At 38.0% G+C, this 20,978-nt stretch overlaps 2 protein-coding genes across 3 annotated transcripts; both read right to left on the bottom strand.

The window, feature by feature from the left end:
* Positions 1 to 1,788: 1,788 nt before the first annotated feature.
* On the bottom strand, positions 1,789 to 2,949 carry LOC145909251 (uncharacterized). The gene has a single exon (XM_082996592.1). It carries the CDS (start codon positions 2,884 to 2,886, stop codon positions 2,038 to 2,040), a length of 849 nt encoding a protein of 282 aa, XP_082852718.1. The 5' UTR covers positions 2,887 to 2,949; the 3' UTR covers positions 1,789 to 2,037.
* A 1,521-nt stretch (positions 2,950 to 4,470) lies between these two features.
* Positions 4,471 to 20,818, bottom strand: LOC145909249 (osmotic avoidance abnormal protein 3-like). 2 transcript variants are annotated; one of them, XM_082996588.1, is made up of 22 exons: positions 20,707 to 20,818; positions 19,786 to 19,884; positions 19,396 to 19,551; positions 16,496 to 16,642; positions 15,849 to 15,950; positions 15,383 to 15,572; positions 14,830 to 14,970; positions 13,900 to 14,068; positions 13,126 to 13,268; positions 12,701 to 12,754; positions 11,223 to 11,326; positions 10,789 to 10,912; positions 10,268 to 10,314; positions 9,011 to 9,121; positions 8,295 to 8,351; positions 7,796 to 7,920; positions 7,432 to 7,651; positions 6,981 to 7,091; positions 6,487 to 6,637; positions 6,099 to 6,187; positions 5,338 to 5,470; positions 4,471 to 5,140 (listed from the first exon to the last, which is right to left on the bottom strand). In XM_082996588.1, the coding sequence occupies exons 2-22, from the start codon at positions 19,855 to 19,857 to the stop codon at positions 4,866 to 4,868; spliced, it is 2,721 nt and encodes a 906-aa protein (XP_082852714.1). In that variant the 5' UTR covers positions 19,858 to 19,884; positions 20,707 to 20,818; the 3' UTR covers positions 4,471 to 4,865. The 2 variants fall into 2 exon arrangements, with proteins under 2 accessions (XP_082852714.1, XP_082852715.1); XM_082996589.1 differs by lacking the exons at positions 19,396 to 19,551; positions 19,786 to 19,884; positions 20,707 to 20,818 and adding an exon at positions 19,289 to 19,295.
* Between the last annotated feature and the right edge of the window lie 160 nt (positions 20,819 to 20,978).

The following is a 20,978-nucleotide window of genomic DNA, read 5'->3' as shown; positions in this document are numbered from 1 at the left end:
TTTATCTATCTTTCCTATTCATAAACTCACATAACTAGGGAATCAACAGTCGGCCGATAGTCTAATATGAGTCGTTTATCGTCTACTGTACATTTTGAATGGCTTTCTAACCTTAGGCAAGATTTCCACATTCAAAAACGCCCTCATTAACTTCTGTACTTTATAGCCATAGCTTACGTGCATTCCATCTCACAATGATTTGAACCAACTCGCATAGAGGTGCATTGCTACATATTTGTATAAAAACCTGCCCCACGATATACCCATGAGAAAACAACTTGAATGAATGACCAGGTGGCGTATTGTTACCTTAACATACCGTCTCCGACTCTGGTGGCCCGACCAACGCATCGCCTCTTCGGCTTCGTCGGGAAAACAAACTTACGAAGCATGAAGCTTTTATCTTTTCAACAAGACTGTGCTGTGTATATATATCTACAACACACAACTAACTAGGGTTGCCATAAATCAGATTCCCCTGACATATCTGGGAATTGAGTGTACAAATCTGCGCCAGGGCCCAACAGCACAAAGTACCGAAATGTCCAGGATTTGAATATTGCATATCTCATGTTGATATAATATATGTCAGTTATTGCCAAAGACGACTTGCAATTCACCTCAAATCGCCGATACATGACCAATCAAAGGTCACCAGACACTTTTAAAGCGATATCTGTTAGTTTGACTTTCAAATCATGATTCATGTACCTGTTTTAGGTAATTGGTCGAATCACACCAAAATTGCTCTTATTTTCGCGTATAGTGGAATTGCATGTCCTGTACTAACTTCAGACGCAATATATTCTTCTTGTGATGGATGGCGACCCAAACACAGCTAAACAAAATGCAAAGGCAGTCTTCATGGGCTCCGTGGAATCTGCAACTATTTACTTCATGCAGCACGTTTAAGTGCACAGAATAGCTTAGGCTGTCTCCTTGTAATAATTCCTATAATCCACAATAATGTAACACGTATAATTACTGCCAATGTCACGTATTTCTGAATGTTTTACGGACGCAGGGCGCGTTATATTTACCCTCTCTGCTACAAAACGGCGTCCCGACATTGTGATTACAATCGTCGCACTCTCGAAAGAGGGAACAATGGCCAGATGAAATTGAGTCCTGTGACGTCATAATGACTGTCGCGCGCCCTGTTGATTCACAAGTGGATTTGAGGTTGCGACAGTGGCGATGATGAAATGTGTTTGATAATGTAACTGTTTCTTCTGGCTATACGTTATTTTGGCTTTTTATTGAGGAGATGATTTGAAAGGTAAATTCCCAAGTTGCTCATTACAGTATTTGAATACAGCTTTGGAATTTTCTCTATTGTTTCATATTTGTTTAAAATATATGACGGAAAACAAGTTGCATAAAATAAATTGCCACATAACTTTCCCAATTTAAAACATTTTTGGAACGCAAGCAAGCTCAATTTTTTAACTATAGGTATAGCCTACATACATTATTATGCGATTACTATGTATACATTATTATGTGGCGTAGGTAAAAAAGCGCTTTGAGATCAACAACTTTACCTGTGAATTACCTTCAGTCCTATTCTACACTTATTCAAGCGCAAATACCTAAACAGTAAACGCAACGTATTGCAGCAATTTACATATTTATTTGCATGTAAAATAAAACGATTGTATTGAGAAAGCAATCATTAATTGTATCATCTTTTTGAAAGAAACAAGTTTTACTTGTTAGGTGTTTGCAACCACCATCAAAGTAAACCAAGACAAAAGATTTGTTTACAATGAATAACTTAGTGGGTCAAATTTAAACAGGCGTTCTGCAATTTACAGTGGAACTGATCTCATGACAAAAATTAACGTAGTTCATTTCTCCGACCTTTTTGTATGTTAAACAATGGGACTTCATCAGGGTTTGACAACGCAATTCAAACGTATTACCACACAAAATTCGAAGGTACAGTTTCATGTGACATGAAAGTTAGGCACTTCATAGCGGATGTCCCAAAATAAAGAAGCAGCGTAACGAAAAATGACTATATTTCCATCGTCATTACGAATAGGTTCCAGTTGCTAAAGAGGCTTCCGAGAAACTCGCGTTTCTGTGTTTCACCTTGATAGAACGACAGCGACGCCCAAAAACGATTGATTTCCACGATTCAAAAGACATGAGGATGCTTGCAAGATTCGTCATCATGCTGACGTTGTACACCGTAATGGTCACGTGACGAGTTGAGCTTTCCGGCACGATGAAAACGAGCGTTGCCATGGCAAAGAGGTCCGAGGCCACGCATACGATGGCGAAAGCGGCGGAACGCTTGAGAATTCGACGAATGCGTTTTTCGGTGCGGTTGCTGTACGCCTGGGATCGTAGGGGATATAGAAACATGAAAAGCATGAGAGCTTGTCCAATGATGACGGCCGCATTTCCCGCGTATATCGGCCACGTGGTGAACTCTGACTTTGGTCTTGCGATGCAACCGCGCTGGGATCGCTTGTAGTTTTCTGGTATAATATAAGCCAAGCCCGCAAACACAAGACCACTGGATATCGCGAAAATGCTTCCCCAACTAAGCTTTCGAAGCCAGGCTTTTTCAGCTAGAGCCGACATAGACGGATGCTGGTAAACGGATCGATGACGGAACCATAAAAATGTGTATATGGTCACCATGCTCAAAGCGTAGCCCGCTACGTAGATTTCGAGTGCCGTTTCGCAAGGGCGGTTGCTTATATCTTTGTAGCCCAAATTGAATACAGCTTGAGACGGCAGTAGCACGGTATAGCTGGCCACCATGGCAATCATGGCGAAAGTGTACACGGGTCCAGCGTTTATCTTGTTGGAATCACAACGGTTGGCGCGACGCCATTTGCCCGTTTTAGCGCCGTAGAAAAACATGCACATTATAACCCACGTGACGAGCAGTACTGACAGAATGTCAATAACTTGTGCCACAATCCACTGCCTCTGCTGGAAACGGTTAACGACCTCTTCAGTCTGAATCGATCCATAAGAATTCGTTTGATTCATGTCAAACGTGGAGGTGAAGTTTGCCATTTTACTTGGTGTCAAATAAGTATATCGTCGTTTCTACGGCAGGAAAAGAATATGTTTGATTCGATTGCTTGTTTAAAAACAGAAATACTCAATAAAAACATTAGATATTCAGAATAACTATCATTTCTTCCAATATTCCTTTGTCCTCGCTTTTTCTACACTTTTATTACTTCATATTTTGCGACTTCTAAACTTTACAAAACACAAGCGCTAGTGATCTCAAACTTTTTCGTGAGCCATGAGCTTTGAAAGATTTGCTTCCCTTTTGAGGAACCTGTTATAATCTATCAGAAAGATTTGTTCCTGTGTTAACAATTTTCAGTTCCAGAAGGCTCAACTTGATATTTGCCTCCGTTTGTTAAAAAAAGTTTTGTTTAATTGTTACGCGACGCTCCTGGAAACGTTAAACCAATGTGGAAAAAGTCGGTGGTTTCACCAATGACTATCTATGCACCAAGACTTCGTTATATATAGATGTGGAATCTCGTAGTTGTGCCTGGAAGGTTAGCAATGAATGCGTGCCAATGAAATGAATGTAAATTTATATTTATAAATCCTTTGTGTATAGTAAGGACCTATCGGAAATGATAATAAGGTAAGAGTTCGGTTTTCATTGGGCCTTGAATGACCTTCTTTGTTTTGTAACAATAACCGACCCCTTTGTTTTGAGGATAGAACTAATCTAAAAGGAAAAACTTGCACACTCCGTTGTGTTCGTTTAGCCATGAAAGAACTTTTTTGATTTAGGGTAATTTACTAAATATTTTGGAGAATTTGAACAACAATCGTATGATAAGCAAGATGGAGCCAATAATGTGAATTGTGTAAGCTGCATTCAGGTGGCTTCTGTTTCGACCTGTGAACAGACAGACGAATTAGGACTATGTATCATATTTTCTCTCTCTCTCTCTTAAAGATAACGATCATTTTTTGGTTTGCCTTTTGCGTTACCTAACTAAAGATCAAACAGGGTGAAGGCTTTCTACGATGAAATTCTGTGTAGTTTTATCAAGTGCTCTGTGTGAAGCTGCTAACAACTTAAGTTGGAGAAACAACGCCAAAATTAAATCGTCACAAAAAATAAACTCTTGGCCGTTTAATGGTTTTGGTACCAACGAAAACACGTGGGATTTCTTCTTTAACATAAGTTAGATCACAGTAAACGCGACAGGAGCGTAACTTAGAATACAGGGAAACTTGAAGAAGTCAAAAAACACTATAACAGATTGGTCAAGAAATATCATCCCGCTAAGACGAATATGAAAGGACCGACGGAAGTATTTTATATATCACAAGTCGCAACAAGCAAACTTGGCACAGAAACACGTGAAAATGTACTTAAGAATACGAAAAGGTTAGAGACATTTTATTAGGATTGTGTGATGAATAATACAAGTGTCTGATATTTGTCGTCTTAGTGTAAAATAGGTGAAGAACAAGTAGGCAAATTGGAAGGAGGACAAAATACAAGGGGACAAACCAGAAAATGAACGAGAAAGTGTAAACACTAAAATAGAGATTTAAAGACAATAAAAGGGTTTCACAAATACTTATTGAAATTCACACACTCGTAAATAAATAAACTATAGTCTGGCATTTGTACAACTAAAAAAAGTCTGGAATGGGTTCGCGACTTCTGCAGGCCATTGGTTTTGCGCACAAAGGACTCTCTTTTGTGACTAAATTCAGCGTAGATCTTCGACAAAGGCGTATACCAATTGCACTGGTGCCGCAAAGCAAAATCGCCAATTTCCTAAGGCAAGAGTTAATAAATCGCGACACCTTGCGACTCTTATTCGTTGTTAAACACGCCACCCGATGGCGTGCTAGTACATGCTATCCATCACCGAGCTGCTACTTTTCTTCTTTTTCTTTTTGGACTTGGTCGAGAGCGGCGAAATTGCCTCAAGTTTAAGGGGCCTTCTTACAAGGTCGTCGGCGCCCGCAAAAGCCCCGCCTGAGGCCATGGCGGGGACATTTGAAGCCGAGAGGGCGTGATGGTGGTACCCTCCTACTGGAGAGCTTCGTTCCCCGTTCTGAGCGTAGCCGTTTGACGTCGATGACGACATGGAGCCGCTGGGACTGTTGTTATGGTAACGACCTGTTGGGATTAAACAATGACTCAATGCTCCTTATCTGTGATGCTTTTGCATTTTGCAAAGTACCGCAGTAACTCGGAATGCCCGACTTCGGTTTCTTCGGGTTTATGGTTCAGAACATGCTCTAATTATTATAGACAACACTTGACTAATTTCGATATGGATTTATTTGTTTGTCACTGTTTATTGTTGCCCTTACCTCTGATAGAAGCATCTGAATGTGAGGATGAAATGATTTGCTTCACTTGGCGTTTGGGCATGAAGTAGGATGAGGCAAGCTGCTCGTTACGACTGTTGTTTAGTTTAGCCAAGTACTTATCTTCGTCACTCCGCTAAAAACACACGACTGCGTCTTTTCTCACGTGTTTGAAGTTTGACAATTTTGGAAAAACGTTGACGCCAGACAGCATTGTGGGAAATCGCATATTGCCACAATACGTATGTTACAAATTGTTTGGACTTTTGCTATAACGTTTCTACAGTGCAACCTTTACTCCGGGTCCACACACACACATTTTCCGCCGGGGAACCTTCGTTTGTTTCTTATCAGGGGGGTACGTTTGTGCGCCAGCTTAAAAAACTACTATAAATGGTGTTTCTGTGTAGATTCGGCCTGAGGATTAAACAGTATTAACGTTATATGTGATATAAGTTCGCGTAAACCCCAATAGTTTTGTTCAAATTGTATAATATTATGTTAGACACACGCTTATATAGAAAGTCCAAGCATTCCTTCAGGATATCACTATCAGATGAGCTAGGAACGACTGGGCATGGGGTTAACAGGGGTCAACTGGACATGAGGTTAACAAGGGCCAACTGGACATGAGGTTAACAAGGGTCAACTGGACATGAGGTTAACAAGGGTCAAACTCAAAGGCTGATTTATCTCATACCACGCACACCAAGTAAAAGCGCTGAACAAATTATTCACAAATACACAAACGCCAGTCGCCTCACCTGAGAATAACTTTCGGTTGAACTGGTCGACTGCGGCGGGGAATACCCAACTCTATCTGAGTAACCGCCGCGGACGCCGTTTTGTGGACCTGGAAAACATTTGTTTATTTAAAATTGTTGACACAACGGCGTTATGGCATTGAAACGAGTCAAGGTTTGTGACAATTCAACTTTTGAGATCCGATGAATTGCATTGGTCATAAATATGTTCAAAACATCTAATAAGTAAGTTGTATCCAACCGACTAAAAAAAATATTAGGTCGAAAATTTGAACGACTTTTATCTGAATCTGTTTCACGTGTTTTGTCTGCGATCAACTCGAGAAAAACTAACTTGAAATTAGTTCCTCAATACTTTCCATCAGGTAAATACGTGAAAAATACACACCAGGACTCGGTAAGGATGTTTTCACAATGAGAAGCTCAGGGAGCATCCACTGTTCTGTGTCGTCATCAAACTTCGCCTCGGACTTGATGCGATCCAGGTTGCTATAGTTACAGTCGCGACGAATGGTTGGCTGCAGTTTTCCCAGTAAACCCTGGTAAAATTGAGGGAAGCTTTTCACAATTTGTCCACGTTTCAAAATATTGCAACTACGTCGAAATTTGGCTGATTCGGCAAAATTATCATCAAAATTGGTAGAAGTGAATTAAGTGGTGTCATTAATGATGGGCATCATTTTTAGTAGTCCACACTTGTCTTTTAGCGAACCTTTATTGTATAAAAATTGATTACTAAGACTGACTTAGATTATTGCACAATCATCAAAGATGCTGATTTACAGAATATATATATTTCGCCTATACGGCTTTATTATATGATAATCCGTATCATTCTTGTGAACGAACGTTTATTGTCATTGGTCAAATATAAAAACGTACGTTAAGAAGCTCGAGTTCCCGTTCCTGCCTACGTATGGTTGACAAGTATTCGCTTCGGTCTCGTTCAAATTCGTAATTTAAATCCTCCACCTCCATTTTCAGGCCTTCGAGCTGACAAGAACAATAACACATGTTGTGTTGTAAGTTGAAGGCAAAAAACACATTATCCAAGAACACCAATAACGGATTTACCCATGAACTGATGATGGCGTAAGTTTTTGCAGTTTTATACAAATAAAACATGTCAATGTTCCCAGCATTATGCGCCAGTCTGTTTATTCTCTCATTAACCTGTTATCACATAAACTTACACGCATACCCTATTTCCAATATACTAAACAGCGTAATAAGATTTTCACAAAAACATCTGCTTGCCTAGTATACGTTTAGGCTTAATTCGAAAGAGTTATGACACAACAAACTGTGAACAACGACTCTATTTCTATCTTACCTGATGTTTCTGTTTGGTAATGACCTTATCTCTACCCTTCACATCGTCATGTATGCTATCGTATACGTCCAAGATTGTTTCATCATCGTCACGCAAAGCAGCCTCCGCTAGACGGCGCTTTCGTTCATCCACGTGCTTGCGTCGTGTTTGGCGTCGCTTTTTCGCCTCCTCATCACGTGATCGCTCTCCGCCAACCATATTCTGTTGTAGCATTTGGAGCCTGCCAATCATCGATAAGGTTACTTCGGGACAAATTAAATCGTAAATATATTGTATTATGAAAAGTGTTTGGTAACGTAAGTGCATAAACACAGCGCAAATATTCGAACATGTAAGGAAATGAAGAAAACTTGTAAAAATCGACCTCTTTAGCGCCTCCTCGTGCTGCTTCATGACGTCATCTTCGTTGGATTTCTCATCTTCGTCAAGGACGGCGTCGAAGGTCGGTTTATCGAGGGACGGCTTGCTTCCAATGTATTGAGCAACCTGCTGTGAAACCAATTGCACGGTTTGCGTGAGATTAGGTCGCCCAAGTAAGAGTTAGTAAAACTGCACCACTGGTGATTTTGTAAACACATAAAATAAATTTTGCCTGGATACATATCTTAGATCAATGCATATGATGGGATGAAACGTCCATGTTTGATTAAAAAGAACGTAGTATTGAAAGAATGTAAATGCTGTGTTCTTCTTTGTATTTCAAAAAGAATAATAATCTGAATTTCTGCGTTTCGGATGCAAAAAAGGTTTGCCGCCATACTGATTTCACAGCAACGAACATGACAAGTAGAAACTACCTTATTGCATATACCCTAATGTATGACTTGTAAGAGGACATGTGTTTACTATTTAATGATAACTACCTGGTGTTCCGTTGGCTGCTGCATCAGGGACAAAGCTTCACTGCTCGTTTCGCCACTCTGAAAACAAATAAGTTAAGAATTGTTGATGAGTGTACTTCACACCCAACACATTTCCACATTTGAATAAACACCTGGACTTGCAGAGTTCATGCATTTAACACGGAATATAAAAAGCCACTTCATAGTACTGATGATGAGCACAGCACAGTGTTTGCTCATAATGATTACAATGTTTTTGGTTTCCTATTCCGTATAATCAACTCGAATTTTTTCGCGTCATGCATTTAAAATAAACAAGTCATGTAGATTTTATTTATAAAATGCACCATGAACTATTGTAAGCAATTCAATACGTCAGTCTGCTGTATTATAAAATCGCTATTTAAAAAACACGAAACATAACTGCTGTTAGCCTGACCATCGTGTCCACCAAGCTTTATGTCAAGCAATGGCCTTGATCCCAAAATTACCACCTTTTCGTTCTTTCACTGTACACTTAGACAGGGTACAAGCATATAACATGTTTCGATTTGAACTTCGCCACTAGTGATAAACCACAGATATTTCACGCAAAAAGAGTAATGTGCGACCCAATATACCAAGAAAACCCTGATTCGTGCCCAGGATATCCCGGGTTTAAACCCGGTTTGGTGAAAAAAAGTGAAACTTTGAGAGAAACAGACAGACACCCCGTTCAACAACAAACAGAATAGTACCAGTGACGTCACAAAAGAATCGAGAGACGTGACGTCACCAGGTAGATTCGTCACCTCGAAGGAGGATTCGTAGAAACCGTAGTCGGAAGTGTTGGTGGATGACATGGTGACCTTGAAATGAGAAATGTTTGGAGGTTATGAAAACGAAGAAAAAGACATGAATAAATTACGATATTTGGTGGAGCGTCGCTGGATTCCAGCAGCAGCAGGCCACAACATCGTTGCATTCCGAAAGAATTTTACGCAATTGACCAATCAGAATGTTAAATATACGTGATTACAACTTGACGTTGGGTTGGACTAAAAGCAGTGTTGGATTTGCTTGTTCATGAAGACAATGAATAATTTGTTGTTCGTCTTTTACAAAGTGATCGAATTCACAGACAGCTTTTACCAATATGACTGAACATCAGTTCGTCTGCACATCAAACAACAACAAAAACATGGGTAGTGTTTCTTGGCCTGCTTTTCAAAGGCAAATTGCACAACAGGTTTGTAAGGGGACCCATAACCCCTCGATACAGTTGCTTAATCACGTTGGTTTCCATTTTGACGTGTTGAAAAACAGCAAATACTCTCGCCAACTCGTCAGAACAGCCATGCCTATAACAACACCCAGCACCCACGACACAAAATAACAGTCAACAGCCACTTCTCGTACTGGTAGTTCCCCAACATCGCCCATCACGTCTGAAATACGTTCGTGTATGGAACGCCGCACGGACATCTCCAAGGCGTGGTTGTATATAAGCTCAGAAAGCTTGAGCATAAAGTTGGCCGATTGCCGATACACTTTAAGATCCGTGTCTTGTGATTGGTCGGCGTCGACCACGTGATCGATCTCAAGTCCGCTGCCATTGGAACTGATAGACCGGGTGACGTCACTCCCGGTGCTGCTGCTACCACCGCTACTGGTGGAATCGTCGTCGTTGTCAGGGTAAGGGGAAATGTGTGAAAGCTTGTTGGAAGTTTCAGTTTTTTAAGGTTGGATGACAACGTAAAATAGTAAGAGGAAAAAATTATATTTAAACCTGGCGTAAAATTTTGCTTTTGTTCGAATACTTGTGCAACTAACGGTCAATGTCAAAGATTTTTCCAGAATATTTCATAGAAATGCTCCAAGAATGCGTTAAAATTGAAGTAATTCGAAACCTTGTGACAGTAACATTATCATACTTCGGGCGGACAAAACCTGTGCTGACCCGAAAGTATTACAAGGTTATATAAAAACCAAAACGACTGTATTTAAAAAATTACCTCTTGAGTAAGTCGATCCATGGTTAGAGTGTTCTGAACGGCAAGACCTACAAAATATCACATTGTTCTTTTGTTATTCCTCGTACGCCTCAACGAAAAACTCAGATACCAAGTGTTTGTTGCCGAAAAGACGACTCGACGATTTTCATACTTATTCAAAGAGTTCAATCTTTTATGTTGGTGTGTTGAAAAATCGGTCAAATTTGCGTTTTTAGTTTTTAGTATGATAGCGCTTTGATATAACCATCAAATTAATGTGCACACAAAAATATGTTTCAAATCAAACAACCTCAGCAAACTCAAAAAGTGCGAAAGACGATTAGCGTTGGTTTATGATCAATAACTTGCTGCTGACGCCACCAGGCATAACATTTAGTCAACATTAAAAATCTCTAGGTAAAGTAAGAGCTTTAAAATTGACTTAGTTTGTGATCTTTTATCAAAAACAGAAACACCAATTTCGCAACATCAAGCAATGGGTTTTCTACACAATTTTATGGATCTAGTTTTCATAGACATACCTTCTTGTGAGATGTGTTCGTCGTACTGGGTTTTTAGTTTGTTCATGTCTTCCTGCAGTTTAGCATTGCTCATTTGTTCTGCTTCATATCGTTGCTTCAGCTCAGTGATTTTGTCCTCGTACTCCTACGTGTTCACAACATAATTTGAAATTCTTCACATGAAAAAATTCACACGTGTAATTGTTTTCTGTATTGAGTCCTTGTGAGTCCCTAAAAGGTTCTTTTTTCTAAATATTTCCAAAAAAATTAGGTTTTCTATAAAATTGTGCTCCAAAGTTTTTTTTCACAAATGTAGTTGCCCCCACCGTAAGTCTTATAAAGTTACTAAAAACGCGGATAGTTAAGTTTTGACTTTACCGCAATTCATTGTACATTTGTTCGCGTTTAACTGGTATTTTGGGGTCAGACATACACTTTTTTTCTCGTGTAGCTACCTTTCGCATGAGTTCCGACTCCTGGTTTTGATTCTTGCTCTCATCCGTGTCCTCTGGTGATTCAGACTTGGATCGCTGAAAGGGGGATTGCCCCTCTAGGAGAGCTGTAAAAGCATGGTATGGAAATTAAAAAAAACTATCAACCTAACTACTTTGTATAAAAAGTACAAAAATACCAAACTGCAGAAACACAAAAATTACTGATCATCATAAACCTCTTCCTTCACCAATTGCCTTCGAATTTCAACATCTCTAAAAATTACCTTTTATATAAACCATTGCTCTTAAATTTAAACAACAAAACACGCCGCAAATAACAGCATAAAAGTAAGGTCACGGTTATATGCGCCAGACACAACGGCTTTTTTAACTGTGCACGCTATTGATGCAAGTTCCGACTGATTAAAAAAGCGTTAAAACGTATCGCAATGCATACCCCGAACCTTGCCGTTAGTCAAGCCCGTTTGAAAGAAAAGCCTGCAGTTAATTTTTGCCAAGAGCCGCGTTACCAAAACCGATAATCCTAAAACATAAAAATTGCATCGCAGCGCGCCGAAAAAGGATGGAAATGAATAATTGAGCGCCTTGGACATTTGGAGATCGTGTCTCAACTACTTATCACGCAGGAGATCGGAAACCCTGTGGTTTCTGTGTAAACGTCCATCATTGCATAACCCACAAGATTAGGTTTCCATGCATAGCTGGTGTGAGTTCTTAAAAGGGAACTAAACGTTAGTGTGGACATGGCTATAGCCATATATGCAACGTGCAATATAACATCTTTGTAAAATTTCAAACAACTTTTGCGACCTGGTCCTTTTGTAAAGTCCAATTTTGACTGTTATGAACAGCATATTAATAACAACGGAAGATTTAACAAGGCAGAAGAGTGTATACTTTGCATCATAAAAAATCTGGAAAGAATTGTATTGGCGAGCCGGTGTGTAAATTAACGTGGACCGGTTAAGAAACAGTGCTTTACATAACCTCAAATAATTGTTTTTGGCTCTTGGGATGTACGCAAACCTAACGTTTTGTGTGTGCATATAAAAAAAAACGTTTTACGATTGGCTGATTTTGCTGTAACAAGTGTGTTACGAACTGCACTTGAATTATGGAAATGTTTTCATAACAACACGGTATGATTTATTCGATATTATATGAGCGAAAAAATATTGGTTATCGTTTAATTTTAAACTTATCAACATTGTTGTTTACGTGTAAAATTGTGTGATGCACTTGGACTGACTTTTGGACAGAATATTATTTGACAGCAATAATCAGCTGTCGGAGAATTGCGAAATCACAGAAATCACTTGAATGAATTTTGACATAAAAACATGCATTTTCTATGTTTTAAAAAGAGAAAATGCAGCAAGACAAGTAATTACATTTCTGCCAGCGATTTCACCCAAAGCCGCATGAGCGCGCCGTATTTCGTAATGAAATGCGACATGGTTATATTTACGACAACCAACCACTGCTGATGGCTTTGCCCAGTTCGGAATTCTGTCCACCTTTGCCTAAAAGTTCTGAAGAGAAAACGGCATTAAAACGAATGTGGTTTTCGTTGAACCCGAACTAATGGCAGTTGACTCGTTCCAAAGCACAGCCAAAAGCTTTTGTGAAATGAAAGGAGTAAATATCCATGTTAACTTAGAAAATAACAGCGGACAGGTGACAATGTGCTAATGAGGACGCTATGACATGGTTTTCAATGATATCTTCAGAGTACTATATGAAGCCTATACTATACAGTGCATGTCTTAGCAAGACGAGCCAATGGATTGCTAACTAAAAGCAACCAGCACGCAGAACAAAATATTAAGATATTTCAAAATTAGGGTGGATTTTTGTGTAATGACTTGTTAAAATGTAGGGTAACATATGAATACTTTGATACCTTTGATTCCATCCGGTCCAAGTTGGCCAGCAAGCAAACCTCGCAGCTTTTTGATTTCCTCTTGATATTCACGTAGTAAAGCGTCCTTGGGGTCCTCATTAATATGAGGTTTATTCTTGATGTTCTTGGCTCTGTTCGCGTACCTGTACACGAAGCAAGGTTACACACAGGTCTTTGAAATGATGCATTACTATACAATGAAGACTTGGACCAGGCAACAACATTTAATATTTTCTCACTGTATTCCGGCTTTTTCCAGCGCTACTTGTTGTCCGTAGGTGAAAACTTGGCATTTAAAATTGCAATACATAAATACCTCGCGTCTAAATGCAGTTTTATTTTAAAGAAAACACGTTTCGCTGGAAAACGCAAATCTCATTAACTTGACAAACCTGAGAGTTGGCAGTTCATATTTTTTACACAGGCAAAATTATGTAGGTTTATTGTGAACGTTGATTTCATGTTTTATTGCCCATTTCAAAATATTCATGGTTTCTGTTTTTGCATCACTTGTTGCGTCACGCAAATGTTTTTTAATCAAAACAACGTTCAACTACAAGTAATTTTTGGCGGGTGATTGGCAACAGTTAAGGCGCTCGACTAACAAGAAGAAATCCTGATAGGGATTCGTGGCCATGATATCCTGGGTTTGGAATCCCGGTGTGGTTAAAAAAAAAGCAATTTATAGATAGAGGTCAACGAAATTTATAAAAGGGGTCTTTGAAAACAAAATGGTTGGTACCACAGGCCTAAAAGCAATAATACACTGGTTACCTCAAAGTACTTAATGTCTCGTCGTAGTTGTTGTCTGCAGGCGAGAGGCAAGCCACCATGAGTGTCTTAGTGTTTCCACCGAGCGAGTCTTGCAGTAAACGTGTCAGTTTCGAGTCACGGTAAGGGATGTGTTTCGACTTTCCGTCCACCAAAGCCGAGATAACGTTACCTGCACAAATATAAAATTACTTGAAAAAATTTGTTCCTGATCGCAAAAAGTAGGGCGTTCCTTATAGCGCAATTACGGTATTGTGCAAACCTTGATTTTCCGAGTTTACGAAACTGTTTTACGTTTTTGATGCCTTCATATGTTGTATATGGGAAGTACTATAGCCAGTAACGTATCGTGGAAGTTTCATAATGAATACGATATGTAGTTGTGCATGACGAAACATTTCCATGAAAAAGCAATATTATCCCAAGCCAATTTTTTAGGCTTTGTAAATAAATAGGCGTTTCCAAATATCATTGATTATTTGCCAATCACGCCATTAGTCGAGTTACCGGCATGACTACACAAACAAATACTGATTGTGTTTAACCGGAACAAATATCTTTGCGCTTGGGGGGTTTTGCGGGTGCAATTTTAGCCTCCAAGTGTAAAAAACATTGTGCATCATCAAAAACAGCCCAAATATTGAATACCTGCTTGTGTGGCATTTAATTGCAAAGTATAAACAGCGAAAATCTGTAACTTTGCTTTCAAAAAACGTAATATTGAACAAGTTTCTTTTAAGAATCACTTCATAACACAAAAATACCATTAACTCTACCAGAAGCGCAAATAACTCTGCGCTATCGGCTGTAGTGCCCAAATGGGCATGGAGCTTTTGCATGTCTATCGTAACGTCAAGAAATCTTTTGGCCCGACGTTGTAGGCCTCATAGTTAACCAGAATTCGCTTTTACTCCTTTCGAAATATTCACTTACCCAAAGCTGAAAGTGACAAGTTGATTTTGGTGGCTTCCTTCAGACGGTCGCCCGTTGCTCCTGTCTTGGACTGACGCTCGCTGCCGGCCAAATCTACCAAGTTCAACTTGCCAGCACGTATATGATCGCCTCCGTCAATGCCTAAACAACCACAAAAATGGTATTGGAAGTTAGATGAGTTGCTATTTTGTGACATGTGTAATAAATAAACAAGGTACGACTTTTGTCTAGAAAAAAAGCTTTTACAACATGTTAATCTTTTCATGGTTAGATAATATTTTTCAGACTTTTGCAAAGATGATAACACAAACAATATGTTGCACTACATTTCCAGAAACTGCCAAAGTTTCTGGTCACAAAAGACACTGAGCAGTGCACTTTAAATCACCAAAAACATTCAAATTTAAAGTTTACATTGACACCACCATACCTTTTAGCAAATTAGCTGCAACACACAGAAGCAAAAGCTGATTATTAAAGCATTTGTTTACCAAAAACACAGATGAATAAATTAAAAAACAAAATCTCACTCATTTTTTGGGCTATATCATACCTGTGTCACAAGCCTCAAGGTAGATGGTGAAAATTGAATGTGATCGTGATGAGTCTGCATTCATAAGTGTGGCACCAACAGTCCTGTTTTGCCAACCCATAGCCATCACCCTTTCACATTCACCAACATTTCCAACTCTTTGCATGGAGAGATCCTTGACGTAGACGCCTCTGTCCGGGTGTTCTTTCAGCTTTATTAAAAGTAAAATATATGAAATTTGTGAAAGGAATGTCTGTGTTAATATTCTATTGAACAATTAAGCATGGAGCCGGTTATATGAAGTTGGACTGCTAAGCTTAAACATTTTCCTATTTCAATTCAAATGTCTGTGTGATGCAAGAAAGGCATTTCTCTCACTTCTTTCTACTCACTATTGCCAATAGAAATTGCAGGTAATGTTCTGTCATTATGTTTGAATTTTTGACACAATAACCTTTTTGGTTTCGAAATGAATGACAATGTTCACCTCAAGTTTCTCTTTGATGTTTTTGCTCAACAAATCACGAACATCTTCATTGTAGATTTCAAGGTAACTGGCATGAACCAAGTATTTAGTGTTTTCAGCAACCTACATCATGACACAAAACAACTGCATGAACTTTGCAACATTACTGTATTGTTATTGGATATCATTTATTTATAATTAAATTACTGAGCTATTTAATCTTTTAGTAAGAAAGAAAGAAACATATGAACAGTTATATCGAAACACGTTTCATGGTGGGAAAGTCATTTATTCATTGTGCTTTAGAAGGTTTGAAAGTATGATGATGCAGATTGTTTTAAAAATAAACATATTAAATGTCCATTGAAAAACAACCTGTGTAACTGTAAAGTGGCCAGGATTATGTGACACTTTAATTGGTGTTGAGACTAGACAGCATGTCCATTGACCAGGGTATCATGTTACAAGCTTTTGGGTTCATTAGGGTCATGTCGTAAGAATACAACGTGGGATAAAAATGTAGTAATAAACATTATGGTGTAGCTGCAAGTTTAAAAATGTCAAACCACCATCAAGTTCTTATCAAGCATATTGAAAATATTCTGTATGAATTGTATTTGTAGAATGGCAATTAAGTGAAAAATTATTCCATTTTCTTCTTTTTTTACCTCAATGCTCTCGAATATGTGTTGGAAGGCTCTAGGAATCACACCACGTTGTGAAGGTGGATTTTCAATGCCTTGCATGCTGAACGATTTTCCACAGCCTGTTTGTCCATATGCAAAAACTGTCCCATTGTAACCCTCAACCACACCCTGTAGAAAGTGTATTAAAATGATTTTATTCTAGGTTATGAGATGTTATATTATCTCAGTTAAAATATCAATGGACTGTTTATTCTAGTCACATTTTAGAACTTCTCTGGGTGTTGTTTTTTACTTTAAATTTAATGTGTCATTTTCTGAGGAAAAAAACTGAATAGGATTTACCAAACAAATGCACACCATGAACCATGAAAGAATGCTTTTTAATAGATGAGAACTATTTTCATGTAATACCCAGAATCATGACAAGACACATGTCTTATGCCAACAATAAACTATTATAGATTAGATGGCTAAGTTTCAAGTAGTAGGAAACAGGGTTTAAGAGATCAATTATCTTAGTGTTCGACCCTTATAAGTGCTTCAAACTTGCTGGAGCTGTCACTTATTGGAACAGGCGCCAATGTTTACTAAGAATGGCAGGCAAGTGGTATATTTGTTAGGAACCAATTCACACATTAATACTATGTTTCCATGTCGCGATTTGGCTTAGCCCAAAATGTTTGGTCCATGTTTTACGTTTTGGTCCTAAAACGGGTCGTGTTTCCATGTCGCGTACGCATTCAAGCGTAACAATTTTTCGCCCTTCACTGATCGTGTCGCGGGGTTTTTGAAAGTGCGAAAACCTGACAAATCGTCTCTATCGGACGCTTGTGTCTCAAAAAAGTTGGATTCGAACTGTGTGGCAGTTGTTTTAGTGTCTTTCCGCACTTTTAATTATTTTTTTTCCAATTGTGTGCATAGTACAATAACCATGGTTCAACCTTGAAAACAGATTGGCAAAGTTCTTCCAAACAACACAAGAGGTATGTTTAACTGGACTTTTATTACTAATAATGAAAAAAACAACCACTGTCAATCTTACAGATATTTGAGAATCACTGGAGAGAGATGATTACTGCCATACAAGTGCAAAACTGGACAAAATTATGAATGTTTTACATTGTCCTTTACTTGTTGAATGAGCAAAGGTTTATTGCAAAAAAAATAAACAAAATGGTCAGAACATGTTGTCACAGTCCTTGCTTGTCGGGCCACAACTTCTAATCCTGGTGCTTTTTTAAGAGTGTTTGTGCATCTTCACAAGGGTAATGGAAATGTAGCAATCAACAATTTAAATGAACTTTGACTTCCAGAACTATTTTCTAGTTCATTTTCTTGCATAACTCATTAATAAGTGTATTTCAACAACAGTTGGTCATTGTGCTAGCTGTGGATCTGGGAAAATGACACAAAAAAATCATTCTATGTGTTTTATCTCCAAAGCTATTAAGTACCTAATCTGATGCAGTTATCTAGAATGTGGAAAAGCTATTGTGTTCACCAATTTGTAATACCATTTATTGCATGAACATGCAAAAACTTTTATATGGTTATCAATGCATCCACAGCACTCTTGTCCACTTTCTAAGTTAAATTTATGCACAAAACTTACCATCAAAATGTTACATTTAAAACTGCAGTTTAACATAACATCCATGCATAAAAGGATGAGAAAGGCCTATATAATCCACTTGCAAAGTAATAAAACGCCCCTTGCTACCCATCAAAAAAGAAATATATTCACAATAAAAGCGATTAACGGAGGCTGTAAGTGACTGAGGACATTCATTTAAACACCGTGCAAAACGCGCGTTAGATTAATCGAAAAAGCTGCTGTTTACTACGCAAAAAACTACTAAACCCTGCAGCAGTCATTACATGGCCGAAAAATTACTTGGCCAAAGTCAGTTAAGGACCACCTATTTTGATGGCCCAAAAATTCAGCCGTTTTGGCCAAGTACTCGGCCTGCGTCATTTGCGTCACTTCCATATTTGGTCACATGGCCCAAATACATGGGCAAAACTCGCGACATGGAAACATAGTATAAGTGGCACAAGCTTTTTCAGGATGCCCTGAAGAGTCAAGTTGGTGGTCAAAGATCAACAGGGATTAAGATTTCATTAACTAAGCATTATCTTCTACTAGTATTTCTTCCTTTGAAAAGTTTTATTCATTCAAGTTATTTTTTAAGAAAATAGTTTAATTAAAAACCATATGACCTGAAACACCATACCAAATCTTTTTATTATTATTATCCCTTTGTAATTACTGTGACATGCACAACACTTTGCATTTAGGTGTACATATATATATGTATATATATATATACTTGGAAACACTCTTCACCGCGCTTTGGTAACATTAATCATAAAATTTACCGAAGAATGGATCAAAGAAAGCAGTTGCCACAACACAAATAAACCCAACAACAAGTTAACTATGTGATAGCAGTGACCATGGCAACACATGATCAACAGTCAGTCAAACAGCTTTACTTAATCCAAAGAAGAAAACCACGCGTTAAGAGACACAGTAAATTATTAATGCAAGGCAAAGCAACACCCTGGCCAGGTAAAGAAATGTAAATCTTTTCTTGTTTGTCGAGAAAATCTTTGAGGATGTAACATGGAGTCTGTTGTGAATTAAGATATTTAATAACGTCCAAATCTGGCCACACTATTCGAATGTTGTTTCCAATTTTTTTTTTATAAAAGTAGTGTTAGTTGGTTATATTATTTTAAATTGCTCTATTTTAGGAAAATATATCTTTATTATTTTTCCACATGTTCTTGCAAAGAAAAACATGTATATACCCATTTGTGTGCTTCCATTTACAAAGATTGTACCAAAGCCTAATGGAATAAAATAAACAATATGGTACTGGCATTGATACTGACCACAGTATAAAACACCCACATACCTCAACAAGTGGATATGCAATATCGTTGTAAATTTGCTCAGTTGTCGAGTCAACATAGTAAGCACCATCGAATGTAAACTCCTTTGGGACTTGGTCACTTGCCCCTGGCTTTCTGATGGAGCATTTGCCCATATCTTCAATCATATCCACAATGACCTGTCAACATAGTTCTTGCCCACTCACATTTGGTGTACGCAGCCAAGCAAACAAACATGAAGTGTAACAAGTATTTATGTGAGTGTGTAGTACTACAATTCTGTCAAACATGCCATAATAGCTATTCTATTGTAATTTTCTTGTTCCAAGGCATTTTGATGATTATATTAATAATACAGTTATATACATATTATGTATAAAGTACGGACAGTAATTTGGGCAAAGGTGTAATACCTTGCAGTTTAATTTCTTTTCCCTGTCATTGAGAGGACGGCAACGAACAATGACCTTCACTGCCTCTGCCATTTTGCCCGAAAATAAATTTACTGCTCTCTAAAAAAAAATATAAATTAAAAGTTGAAAACTAATACTTTGGTTTGCTACTTTTATGGTTGATTAAGAATGATATTTCCACATATTGTAATAACAATGCCTTAGGGCTCAACAGGTTCTTATCTCCAAGACATCTTTTACGATTGCCATACCTGCGATGGGCATATTTTCAATGCCATCTTGTCGACCCCTGCTTTTGAAATGCAGAAAATTCATTTACAGTTCAATAAAATCTAGCTAAATTGTACGTGTGACGATGCCACTGATGAACCAACTATGGCCACAAGCTGCAGACAACTCAATTCATCAAGTAACACAATTGACCATAACAAAGGCTCCTATTAATATTTTATAAAATGTTACTAGCCATAAACCATGACAAAGGACTGGCCATATAGATAAATTCAACCATAGCTGCCAACAATGCTTAGCTGATACTGTACAAAGGCAACTGGCTATTGGATTGATTTGCTGTTCATAAAAGTGGCAGACATACTAAAGAGCTATACAGATCACTTGAAACAGTGTTATAATATTATTTCAAGAGGTTTAATACATTAAAGATAAACCAATTATTATGAGATATTTCAAGAGGTTGTTTGATGTAAGAGCTACTTGTGTTTTATTTTTTCTCACATACAAAACCATAGCTTCATTAACAACGTTGAGATAGATTAGCTATCCTAACGTTATATAGAACAGCTTTACTTTTGTTAGATTGCGAAGAAAGTAAGCAGTAATAGAATCAGAAACTATCTCAGTCTTTACTGGCTATAAAAAGATTTGAGTTTTTAGTATCATAAAATTTTATAGTGCTCTTACCAGAATTTGTGATGATGCTCAAACCTTAGTCGATCAAGTAACAATTATGAAGCTGTCTTGTCATCACATTTTGGAATAAATTGGTCAATTTAAATACATAAACTTATTACCTAGAAACATAAATCTTATCAGAAACAATAAATTGGTTGTTTGGAATGAAAGGAAAATGTTAACGTTTGATGATCTTGTCATTATTTCTTACAGCACTATTAATCCTTGACACATGTTGAAGAATATACTGATTATGAGATTGTGCAATCTGAAATTATTTC

Source organism: Ascidia mentula, chromosome 7 (genome assembly GCF_947561715.1).
Source record: "Ascidia mentula chromosome 7, kaAscMent1.1, whole genome shotgun sequence".
NCBI lineage: Eukaryota > Metazoa > Chordata > Ascidiacea > Phlebobranchia > Ascidiidae > Ascidia > Ascidia mentula.
Note: the sequence above shows the minus strand (reverse complement) of the source record. Positions and strands in the feature narration are given on the sequence as shown.